At 45.9% G+C, this 12,636-nt stretch overlaps 1 protein-coding gene across 4 annotated transcripts; it reads left to right on the forward strand.

Moving 5' to 3' along the window:
- Window positions 1-921: 921 nt before the first annotated feature.
- Window positions 922-10,468, forward strand: PRKAB1 (protein kinase AMP-activated non-catalytic subunit beta 1). 4 transcript variants are annotated; one of them, XM_054006513.1, is made up of 8 exons: window positions 922-1,008; window positions 4,913-5,089; window positions 6,094-6,260; window positions 7,873-7,966; window positions 8,278-8,392; window positions 9,621-9,754; window positions 10,223-10,291; window positions 10,372-10,468. In XM_054006513.1, the coding sequence occupies exons 2-8, from the start codon at window positions 4,922-4,924 to the stop codon at window positions 10,447-10,449; spliced, it is 825 nt and encodes a 274-aa protein (XP_053862488.1). In that variant the 5' UTR covers window positions 922-1,008; window positions 4,913-4,921; the 3' UTR covers window positions 10,450-10,468. The 4 variants fall into 4 exon arrangements, with proteins under 4 accessions (XP_053862488.1, XP_053862489.1, XP_053862487.1 ...); XM_054006514.1 differs by lacking the exon at window positions 922-1,008 and adding an exon at window positions 1,071-1,213; XM_054006512.1 differs by lacking the exon at window positions 922-1,008 and adding an exon at window positions 1,298-1,383.
- The last annotated feature ends 2,168 nt before the right edge of the window (window positions 10,469-12,636 follow it).

The raw sequence follows: 12,636 nt of genomic DNA on the forward strand, positions 1-12,636 counted from the left end.
GGATCTTCTTGCTAATTAAATTTTTAAAAGGAACATATGTGTGACCCTACAAATACAGGAACCTGTTATGCAAGAATCTGAAGTAATTTCCATTCTGCTTTAAATCAGGTCTAGCAATGAGAAAATGAATGTTATGGCGAGTGTGCTGAGGCGAGGGAGGGTTCCCTTTTGCACCAGCACAGGAGGCTGGCACGGGGGGTGGGAGTTTTATGCTGTGCCCTGTGCCAGGCAAATTCTTTCCATCACTGCTGCAGAGAGTTGGGCAAATTGGAAAAATCACAGAGGGGGCCCCATGACTGTATTTAAAAGGAAAGGGAGTAATTCCATTGCTGTAATAAACTAGTGGGTGGAAAAGCTCTGCCAGACTCTTTCAGCACTATTTCAGATAATCTCCTGCTTCCCACGTCTCCAGCCTTAACAACTGTAAGAAAACGGGGCTCCAAACACGGGATTTATGGGACAAAATTATACTTTGGCACATGGGAGAGAATCCTGGATGTGGACATGCTGGTCAGGAAATGGGATGATGATTTATAATACATGGACAGCAGTGTTATGGCCCTGCATAAACCATACCAGTCACTGGTGTAATGTCAGCCAGGCCTCCTAACTCACGGGGAACGCATTACCCATAGCTCTGAGCACAAAGTAAAGTGCTCCTACTCATCCCTAGGGATGCATGAACCCTGAAGCCTACTGCTGACAATTTCAATGGCGACCTTGTTAGCTGTTGCTGATCAGAGCAGAGGCACAAGAAGGGGGAATCGGATGATGAAAAGCGGTGCACTAGGCTGCAAGCCGTGGTGCCGCGGGGGGGGGGTGAGGCTTGGAGAACATCCCACCCCCACGTATCCTCTTCCACCCTGGCTACCCCACGCAGCCATTTGCTGTGTCACGGCCCGTTGGTAACGCGACGCGGGATCCGCTGCACGGTCCGATGCTACCGAGGAGCGGGGGTGGGCCCTGAGGCTCCCGATAAGGGGCATCCCTTGACCTGCAGAGCCTGGGGTAGGCCCCGCTCCTGGGGTCAGGGAGGTTGCCCCCCCCAGGGCAGTGCGCCGCCCGCGCTGCTGCTGATGGTCTCTCCCCCACGCCCCGAGGCCTGCCGGAGCGCGGCGGCGACAGCCGGAAGTGCAGGGACGAGGGGAGCAGAGTGACCGGAAGTTCAGGGGAAGGCGGCGCTAGTGACCGGAAGTGCAGCTCCGGGGGGCAGGTTCGAGTGTTACGCCGCGGGCGGAGGGAACGGTTGTAGCGGAAGCGCGCCGCAGGGGGCAGGGAGAGGGGGGGCACAGGGGTCGCCGGAAGCGGAAGTAGCCCGGGCGGGAGAACGGACGGGGCAGGATTCCGAAGGGGGTTCTGAGGCAGACTCGGGGGCGGCAGCCGGTGAGATGCGGGTGGCGGGTCCCGTCGCTCCAGGCCGGGCCCGCTGGGTGTCGCCGTGAAGCGGGGAGTCTGCCCGGGAGCGGCGGTGCCAAGCGGCCGGCCCGGCCCAGTGACCTTGAGGCGATGGGCGGCGAGGCCCCGCCCCGGAGGCCCGTGGAAAGCGGCCGGCAGAAGGCTGGGGGTGGGGCTGAGGGGAAGGAGGCGCGGCCTGTCCTAGGCCCCCCAGGCGGTGCCGTGACCTGCGTGCGGGGCGGGCTCCCAGCGCTGCTGAGAGGAGCCGGGGTTCGGGGCGGAGTTCCTGGCGAACCCGGGCTCGGGGGCTCGCGGCCCCTTTATCCGCGCTGGGGTGGGGGGGGGGGAGATCCGTGCCCCACCTAGCGAGTTCGTGGGTCTCATGTCTGATAGACACGTGACCACACCCACCAGCGCTGACAGGAAATCACCGCGGCCAAGGGGGCCATGGAGCGCGAGCTCTCCTCCCACCCCCGGGAGCCGCCCATGGGGGCCTGGTGGCGGCGCACGGCAAGGGAGCCCTTTGCGGCCGCTGCCAATGGTGCATCGGTTCTTGAGGGAGGTGATGGCTGGGGGCTGTAGAAAACCACCCATCAGCGATGATCTAGGTATACGTGGCTCAGCTTCACTAGAGGGGGCTTGACCAGATGACCTCTAGGGGTCCCGTCCAAGCCTGTGTTTCTATGGTTCTATCCCAGAAGACTAAAGGGGCAGCGTGAAACTGACTCCATGACTTTTTACTCTACAGAAACAACCTGCCACCAATCACTTTTGAGGCTGGAATCTTGTTTTTTGCTGCCAGGGGTTGGGGCACGGGGGTTTGTCTCACTCCGCCCGCCTGGTACTCCAGCCAAAGAGTGGTGTTGGGGTGCTGGGGCTTGCTCCACTCCGTCCACCTGGTGCTCCTGCCGGGGCAAGCCCCCACACCCCGGCTGCAGCGGCGGTGGGGCAGATGGAGTGGGGCAAGCCCCTGCATCCCAACCCCAGTCCCAGGCTGGAGTGCCGAGCGGAGTGGGTAGGGCCTGGGAGCGCCCATTTTTCTGGGGCCCAGGTTGGCCCAGTGGCTAATCTGCTTACTGGGAGGAGAGCGAGCAGGCACCCAGTGGCGGTAGAAACTTAAAAAAAGGTAGGCCCACTGCCCCAGGGGAGTCGGCCTCTGCATGGGGCGATGGGACCTGGAAGGGAGCCAGGAGCCATGCACGCTTGAGAGCAGCATCTCCTCCAGGAGCTGGATGAGTGCCTGGGGAGCCCCTGGCCAGAGGGTCCATCCATCACCCACCGCAAGGCCAGCTGCAGGGGATGGAGGGAGGCGGGCCCTTCCAGGCCCCCCATAATTGCCCACTCACCTGAAGTTGGGGCCCATTCAAATATCCCATGCTGGCTACACCACTGGCTCAGGGGAGGGGTTGGGGAAGAGGTGGTGTGGGGCCTTGGGGGAAGGGATGGAATGGGGGCTCAGCAGGGAGCTTGGAGGGTCCTTAGGTTGCTAAAGTTTGAGAACTGCTGAGACTATGGGGTAATTAATGGACATCTTCCAGGTGTGTTCTGCTGGGAGTTTGTTCCTTGAGCTTTAGAAAAAATAACACTATGAACACTTAACATACAGAAATGATTGGCTATTGTGAAATAAAAGAAAAAGTAATTGAAACTTGAAATAATGAGTTAATTACTTAGAAAGTTTGTCCTAATGTGGCAACACTCATGTTTTAAATAGATTAATAGTAATTATCAAGTATTTAAATTTTCTTATACAACTTTCAGTTATAAATTTTCATGAGAGAAAACTGACTCAGTAAATAACTTAGGGACTCTTAAATTGAGGATTAAATCTAGACTCTCGCACTTGTTACCAGCAATAGAAAAGGCTGCACTTGTGCAGTTTGCTATTAGACATTTAACTTTATCATTCCAATATATATCTGAATATTAATCAAAATTTGGATGGCAAGTAGAAATAGGAGGCTCCCTGTAACCCAGACTTAGGTGGGGCTTTGGACACACCCCTCTCATCAGTCTCTCCCATTTACTAGCATAGGCAGCTCTCTCCCCAGCCTTTCTCTCCCCATTCATTGTAAAGGGAGCAAAGGCACCTAATCCAGGATTTGTGGATTTCAGTTATTTTCTTCATGCCTTAAAGGTAGGCATTGCAATGCTTAAGACCCTTTGTTTGTCTGGGCCCTAGGCACTTAGGGGCCTTTGTCTCACTGAAAACCAATAGAACTGAGAAACAGAAGTCCCAGAAGCCCTTATGAAAATTTTATCCCAGATCTGGGGCTGGCTTGGTATGTTGGTGGGATCCCTGAAACCCTGACCTGAGGTTTAATAGACTTGACACTTGTTACACTTGGAATGAGGTTTAAAAAAACAATCCAAGTAATTAATGAAACTGATGAGTAAACCGAGGATGAAATTATCCTCTTCCCTCTTTTTCACAGTTACTGTGGGTAAATTCATCAGACTGCTTTTGTTAGTTTTAAAAATAAACCTTGATTAGACAAATGCACCAGCTTCAAACATCTGTCTCCCTCAATCTCAAAAAGAGCTTATCGCCCCTATAAACTTTCTTGTAGTAGGTAGATCTTTCTGAAAACTACTGCACTGGCTATATTTGAAGAACATTTTAATTAAGTAAAATTATTGATATTTTTGTGGGTAGTTTTGAGCCCAGACAAAGTTCTTATTGACATCAATATTTGTGTGGGTTTTCTTTTTTTTGCCATTGACTGTAGTATGAATGTGTGTGCCTATATTGGCTGGCTTCTGCATAGAAAGAACATAAGGCTTCGTTAACAGGAAAAGAAAAGAAATCTTCCTTTAGCTCAAATTGTAGAGAAGTTGGTTTTGGGGCTCCAGGACTAAGGACCCTGTCATTAGCATCTTTTGAGTGGTACAATAGAGGACCTTATCTTATGATGAGTATCTCTGAAGGATCGCAGGAGAGAGTGTGCTTTTGTGACAACTACCTGCATGCTGAGGCTTCAAAGTTGTCAGGATTTATTTTGCAACACAAATAAACAGGCTATATGCAAGCTTTCCTTATAGTTATCCCTTTTGCCTTAGGAGCAAGCTTGTTGTTTTAGGTATAGTATATTTTTAAAGATGTTTGTAGGATAGAGTAATTGAATGATTTTCTCCAACTCCGTAAGTCCGAAGACAAGGCTCTTATTCCTAATTCCTTGCTTAGTGTCCTATCCACTGGTCCATGCTAAGGGTGTGGAGTCGGGTTGGGGGGGATCTGTATGTTCCATTCCTCAGTGTCGCTTATAATACAAGTCAAGCTGCTATGGTCTACTAATTACCATGCTTTCCGTCAGTACTGTGTATGCATGAAAGGAGTAGAAATATCTTTCTACTGTTTTTTATGGCTGCCTTTGTATTGCTGTGCGTGTCTGATTTATCACTGTCTGTTTTGCCATGGGTTTATTTCTGTAGTCTCTTCTACAAGCAAAATGGCAGAGCTCAAATTTCACTAATATGTGTGTGTCACACTGGATAAGGCGATTTCTTTTCTTTTCAGGGCCTTAAAATGGGGAATACAAGCAGTGAGCGAGCTGGTATGGAGCGTCATGGGGGCCATAAGACGCCCCGAAGAGACAATTCTGGTGGAGCCATTAGTACAAAAGAAGGTGATAGACCAAAAATCTTGATGGATAGTCCTGAAGATGCAGACTTGTTCCATTCTGAGGAAATAAAGGTATCCTTCCGTCATAACCCGACACTGGCACCTTGTAGCTTAGACATTCTATCAAGCTGTATTTTTGGAAGTGATATTAGTGATATTTTAGCCAATTTTCTGTATAAACTCAGTTTTAGAAACTTGAAGCATTGCTGACTTTCTCTCTCTTTTTTAAGGGAAGAAAACCTTATTTCTTCTTCTAACCTTTTAGCAGATTTCTGTGAATGAAATACTACGTTTTTAACAAAAATTGTAGGAAAACTAATAAGAAATTGGCTCTAAGCCCTCGCCCAATGTTGTATATTAATACACCACTTTCCTTTGCCATATCTTTTAAGCTCCTTTTATGCTTTTTTAATCACCATACTCAGTAACATTCCAGATGATGATTCTTTCCATTTTAAAAGTTCTGTCAGAGTTACCTATTTAGTATTAATTTCTAATAGTCCTAATTTTGGTCTGTCCCCATTGTTGGGTGGAATAAGAATGTTTAGCTCACGGTCTTCCAACTTAATTCATCATATGTTGCGTTAAGCTGTACCCTGCAGACAGCAATAACCTTCCTGTGGTCCAGTTGCAAGTTCTCTATGGAAGGCATTTTGCAGGGTCTAACAAATGTCTTATACAAGAAATTCCTTTTTAATTATTTTTTACCCCTCAGTTTAAATATATGCAGCTACTTTGTGTGCTTCTCCCCCTCAATGATAGTTACTTCTCTGGTTTAATTGTTTTGCATTCTGTTTTAATATCATCTGCCAATTTGGAAGGCTACTAATCTTTCAACTTACGGGTTATTTAAAAATATTTACAAGCTGGCTTGCAAACTGTTGAGATACCAACTTCTGTCTCTGATATAACAGTGGCTACCTGCATTTGTTTCCAATTTATGGGAATGTTGAAGAACACACATAGGGTTGAGGATACCTTTAGTCAAATGTTACCTTTCTCTAAGCTTACCTCTCCTTTCACAGGGCAAAGGAGCCAACGTAGAACTTCTGTTGAGTAAAGTTTTGTGCTTCTAGGCTCCACGAGAGAGAGAGGAATTTCTAGCTTGGCAGCAAGATCTGGAAGTGAGTGAAAAAGTCCCTGTTCAAAATCAGCCAACAGTCTTTCGCTGGACTGCGGGAGGGAAAGAGGTTTATCTGTCAGGTTCCTTCAACAATTGGAGTAAACTTCCTCTTACAAGAAGGTAACAAACGTTACATTGCATCACTGGCATTCTATCTAAAGTTGGGTCATATTATTGTTACACTTAGATTATTTCATACCTCTGTTAGCTTTGAGAGCTCTTAAGAGGAGAAATCTTAGTGTATCATGCTAACTGTCAGTATTTGAATGGTGGGACACTCTGACTGCCGGAGGTGAAAATTGTCCCATGGAAATAGTTATTTGCTTGGCACTGTGGAAAAGACACGCCACAGTCCCTGCCATGCAGGGTTTACAGTCTAAAGGTAGATGTAGAAGATGGGACACACTGGGAAATCCACAAGTGTTTTTAGCTATATTGCCCCAAAGTGTTTTTTAGGGACTTTAATAAAGAGGGTGATGGCTTGGTGGGTTTGAGAGGGGCATTCCATGCATAAGCAGCGTGGGAGAAATTATGGAGAAAGGAGTAGGGAAAAGGGGACCAATGGAGCATCAATACTAGGATAATTTTCAGACTGGACAGATTGAGTGGGGAACGTGGTGGGAAGCAAGGCCAAAGACACATGCCAGGATGGAATTATAAGGGGCTTTGGAGGGGCAAACGAGAAGCTTAAACATGGTGCAGTGCTTCAAGGGGAGGCAGTGGAAGGATTCAAAGAACTGGATGCCAGGGTCAGATCAGTAGGCGAGGGAGGTAGTTTTGGCATGGTGGTCTGTAAAGTTTGTCTAGTCTCAGATTTCTCGTCTGACAACTTAGACCTCTCCTAGCAAAAGTACAAAGAAATAATAACCGGGGGTGGGGGAGAAAAGTAGGTTTGTCTCCTTCAGATGTAATGTTTAGAAAAGAGAGACATCTGTCCCCCTTTAATTTGCAATTGGCAGTCACTATAGTGAATCAAGTAAACTCTCTTACAAAGTCCCTTTCAAATAGACACACATTCCAAACTCAAACAGCAAAAACTGCCTCTCTGGACACTTTCATCTGCAGACTTTGCCCCCATCCCTGGGAAGAAGTGAGGAATGGAGGACTGTTAGTGTTGCAGGACTTCTCTCTGAGCTACTGCCAAGACCTCAAAACAGGCAGGAAGCTCGTAGCACAGGGATGGCAATCTGCTCAAACTGCCTCTACTCAGCAGTTTTTCTGGCAGTTGCTGCTTTCATTTTCGCAGTTCTTGTTCATTTGCCGGCGAGATTTGTGATGGAAGATGCTGAAAAGCAAGTTCACTCCAATATATCCTTATCTTGTATGTGACGCTCTGGCTGATGGGCCAAAACTAGTGTGCTGTCGCGTTGTATTGAGTAACAAAGATGCAAGAAGAATGCTTTTCAAAAAACACATTAACTCTTTGACACCAGGAGCCTGGATTTTCTGGTGATCAGTGTTAATGTAAAACAAGTTGTGCGTATGAAGAGATGGGACTCGGCTGTCACTGAGGAGGTACTCATTAGCTTTAGCTTGTTTCGGTACATTTAGATTATTGCATTGGATTGCCTCACATGCTGTCTTAAAAGGGTCATTACCTTCAGGAATTTTCTGAAAGATTCCGTTTGAGATCTTTGCATTCTTTATCTTATAATAATTGTAGCGAGTCTGTAGATGGACAGATTTTTCAGAATAAAAGGTTAATTGTTCGTGTATTTTTCTGAAATCACAGCCACAATAACTTTGTAGCAATCCTGGATCTTCCAGAAGGAGAGCACCAGTACAAGTTTTATGTGGATGGTCAGTGGACGCATGATCCTTCGGAGGTAACATTTTTATGTGATCCTGCGGGTTTACAAGATGATTCATGCACATGAATGGGAGAAATGAGTTGGCTTCCACGCTAACCTAAAGGAAAGGGCCTTTGCTAACACTAGCAATTGGTTGTTTGATCGGGTGAAATGTTCTCGGTCCCAGCCGGCCTAGGTAACTGAGCCAATCTGAGGCTGTCTGTTAAATAACCAGAGACTAAACAATGGCGATGAGGACTGTGGGACATTGGTTTTTCAAGTCTGTAGAATATTATTAACCCTGCATACCTTCTGATTTGTGACTTTTTGCCTCTGTTTCTTCCTAGCCAGTAGTAACCAGCCAGCTTGGTACGGTTAACAACATCATTCAGGTGAAGAAAACTGACTTTGAAGTATTTGATGCTTTAATGGTGGACTCCCAAAAATGCTCAGATATGTCTGGTATGAATCCATTTGTAAACTTATACCACGTGCTTGAAGTTATGTAAATACCCTCTACATTTAATTCCTGGTCTTGAGTTAAATCCCCAAAGTAGAAGAATCTCACTTTTTATACCCAAACTGTTGGGGATATGTGTAGGGATCATGAAATGTAAAAGGAGAGAAGCTGGAATGAGTGAGGAGATTGTAGCAGAGTACAGGTCACTGATCAAACCCCATCTAGATCAGTAGTAAGTGGTTGCCATTTGAATGCGTGACATGAAATGGTGATTTCAGATTTCCCTGGTGAATCAGTAGCTACCTCAAAATTGATACTAAGGTTGACCGCCTTGACAGCAGTTTGAAGGTCATGGAGACTGACCTGCCTCTGATCCCTTTTTTCAGGATTGTTGTGTACTTGTCGGGAATGCCATGGCAGCGTTCTGGGTACCTGGAGGATTCTATTTGCGAGCTTGGCCTCTTTCGTATACATGAAATAATTTCAGTAATATTTTGTCACCAAGAAGGGGATTTATTCCACTGTTTGTTAGGACTGCCAAAAACTAGCATAAAAGCAAATAATCTGTGGTAGCACTTAGTACTGAATGTGTGCTGCAGAAATACTGGGCAAGGAAATCCTCCCCCCTCCCCTCCCCCCCCCTCCAAAAAAAAAAGCTTCAGGACCAACCTTTGAAGTTCTGACTGCTGACCCTACCCAGCTGGTCTCCAGTAGGCAGACTCTGGGGTCTTTAAAATCATCTCTCGGGCTTTTTGCTACAGATCTTTGTGCTTGAACTTCACAAAACTTCCCAAATTCTGAAATGTGGGTTCCCTTTGCGTTCTGTCAGCTAGTAGTGTTCCCATATTTGTGTGCTGTTGGAGTAGTATCTTGCTGATGAGCAGACCAGTGTCAAGATTAACCCTGTGTGATGAACAGGAACTAATTTCTGAAATGATGTGACAGAACTTCCTACTGTGCTGTGTAGCTGCAGCTTGCAAGTGCCCTGGGTGATGGTTGTATTTTTTAGTTTGTTTCTGGCCCAGCAGGAAATGTCTCCCAGGAAACCAAAAGACTTCACCTAGGGTGTACAGGAAGTGTGGCATCTCTCTAATTCCTGGAGGATTTACTTTATAGCGCAATTAGCTTCTGTCATACACATGTTTCTGAATGTGAAATTACTACTGCAGCTTAATGTAGCTGAAGAGTTTATCTTCTTTAAGGTTAAATATTTTAACATCTCCCTAACAGAGCTATCAAGTTCACCCCCAGGACCCTACCACCAGGATCCCTATGTTTCTAAGCCAGAGGAACGCTTCAAGACTCCACCTATTCTTCCACCACACCTGCTGCAGGTGATCCTGAATAAGGACACTGGCATTTCTGTGAGTAGGCAACCTTTTTCTTTGGGTCAGGGTCAGGTATTTGAGAGGTTGGACATGCACTGGAGCTGCTTGTAACAATCCCAAACCTTGGAAGCGTCCCCTAACGGGTGAGATCTTTATTGCCCAAGTTCAAACAGTTGTAATTATCTTCTTAACTGATCCTTTTTCAAAACTGGAAGAAGAATAGTAATACCGTTTCCCCACCCATAAATCCTAATCTATGCACTGCAAAATTATCAGAACTTCTGAGAACCTAGCAAACTTGTAAGAAATGAGAAAAGGCCCATTCCTAGGTGGAGGAAAGGTAACCCCATATATACCCTTGGTCCCACCTTAAGTGATCTTTGATTATATTGGAATTTTGACGTGGAGCCAATACAAAGATTTGTTGAGTGGTTGCCTGTGAAAGACAATATGCCATAATTTAGTTTTTCTACTTTCTGTCTCCTCCTTTTATATGCTTTTCAGTGCGATCCAGCGCTACTTCCTGAACCCAATCACGTCATGCTGAACCACCTCTATGCACTTTCTATCAAGGTAAGGGAGTCTGACCTTGTCACAGCAGTTACATTTAGTTAACCATTACATTGTGCTAACTTGTTTTCCATCTTCCCTAGGATGGAGTGATGGTGCTCAGTGCCACTCATCGTTACAAGAAAAAATATGTGACTACATTGCTGTACAAGCCAATATGATTAGACCAGGTGTCCTGGGGTGATGTTTCCTCTGGCACTTCAAATTCTTCGTTAAACCAAAACATATGCATGGTCTAAGCTATTGTAAACGGACTCTGATTTCATACGGTTTTAAAGACTTCACATTTGTTTCATATTTGCCTTGTTCTCCCAGTCCCATCTGGAAGTTTTCAGACTCAGCCAGGACCAGGCTGGTGGTGCTGTCATTTTTTCAGCTCAATAACTATCGCCTGGGATCTACCAGTGAAATGAGGCTGGGAAATATGGGGATAGTGACAGCTCAAATGTCATTCATGAGTGATACAGGCTGTAGAAAATAATATTCTCAGAAGTGCAAGATCCTTGCTGATCGAGTGGCTGTTTTTATCATAAAGCTCAAACATTCAATTATATTACCACTGAGCTCCACAAAGAGCCCATTCCCTGGCTCGACTACATGTGAAAAATGGCATTCTTTCTGTTGCAGCTTTTCTGGGCGAAGCCAGAGATGCTGCCACTACCACACTCACTGTTTCTTGTTTTTGTTTGGAAAACGTACTCAACCTGTCTACTGATTAAACAATGTGAGGGATGCTCCAGCATTGTTTCTCTTATGAGAACTCCGAAATAACTTTTCCCCAGTGGGATTGCTGATAAAGACAATTGTTCTTTATTGCTGGGTTTTGTGTAGACCATATAATGCACCCTGCAATAATCTGTTCTTGTAACAGATTTGTAATTCTCTTGCCGATAAGGACTGATTTAAACTGGGCTGGGTTCCTATAAGGAAATTGACCAATTTAGCATAAGGGCTTTAATTCTTCAGTATCAGCTTTTATCAAATTGATGGTTAGGTGACTCCCAAGTTACTTTAAAAACTGTCTAGTAAATGAGATATTGAGGGGAAAACTCATCTGCTGATGTAAGCAGCTGCGGCCCCTGTGAAGTGGCACTGCACCCACTTATGTCAAGGGCTGGATTGGCCCTGAATCTATATTTGCATTTGACTCTGCCAACTTAGGTTCGTGTGGTCTCTGCAGCAAGGACTCCCAACAGTTTCTATCACTTCCTGCTTTATTTATATTTATGTAAACGGATGTCATTCTCACAAAAGGTGCCAGGTTGCCTTTCTTAGAGACTGATGATCTATTTGATCCCAAAACGAATGCAGTAGGGGCAACGCAAAATTCCCTGCCAATGTGCCTCAGGCCTGACTTGGAGGGACCAACTTGGGGAATGCGTAGTGCCTGTCCATTTCCTGGGCACCTTTGAGTGCCAATAAGAATGACGAGAGTGACCTCAGTCCATGACCTACTACACAGGGGTACATATTACAAAAACCATCAGGTAGCTAATCAGAGGGTGACTTTGGTGACCACGATTAGATGTGATACAGTCAATGATAAGACTCCTTTTGAGTTTTCTGAACTGTTCAATTGTATTGTTACAATATTTTGAGTAGTTCGGGGTACATTGCTATTGGGTTTTCTTTGAAAATGTGGAATTCCTGTCACTGTCTGACCTCTTCAGAAACAAGTTAAAATATAAAGCATTTTAAGGAAAAATGGATAATGTGTTTTTTGTTAGCCCCACTGCCCACAACCATACGGGGTTGGCTGGCGGCATAATGCTTGGCTAGTTGTGCAGTTTCTCTCCCTGGTTAAAGTGGTACTACTTTTCTTTTATAAAACCCAGTTTCGACACACATCCTCTCATCGCACACTGGTACAGAATAATACACTTTAAGAGGGGTGGAGGGGGAGTAAACCAAGCTCTTAATGACCTTTGGCAATTGGAAAACCCAAGGATTTCACTGCTGGAAAACTGACTGCTCTCCACCCCTGTTTTTGGTTTGGTTTCCTTTTGTTTAAGGCTGTCACAGTTCAATCTCTATTGGTTGGCGTCTGTGATGCTGGGTATACGTGACTGCTCGGAAAGGTCGGTTTTCAGTTTGTTACGGTTCATGACAACTGTGAGGCATGATGAGAGTGAATGTCTGTACCTTGCACAGCCTGCACATGAAGATTTGTGAACAGGGGCCAACAGGAAGTCTGGGCACGGGGAGGGCTCTGAACAGCAAGAAGAAAGCATTAAGTGCCCCAGAACTCCGTATTACCTGCTCCAGCAGTGCAGATTAGCTCAGCTGGAATCCCGGCCACAGTAGTGCCTCAAAGTATATCCATTGCTTTCACAGCGTCTGCCCACAGC

The sequence above is a fragment of the Malaclemys terrapin genome, chromosome 16, assembly GCF_027887155.1.
Source record: "Malaclemys terrapin pileata isolate rMalTer1 chromosome 16, rMalTer1.hap1, whole genome shotgun sequence".
In the NCBI taxonomy this organism is placed as follows: Eukaryota; Metazoa; Chordata; order Testudines; family Emydidae; genus Malaclemys; species Malaclemys terrapin.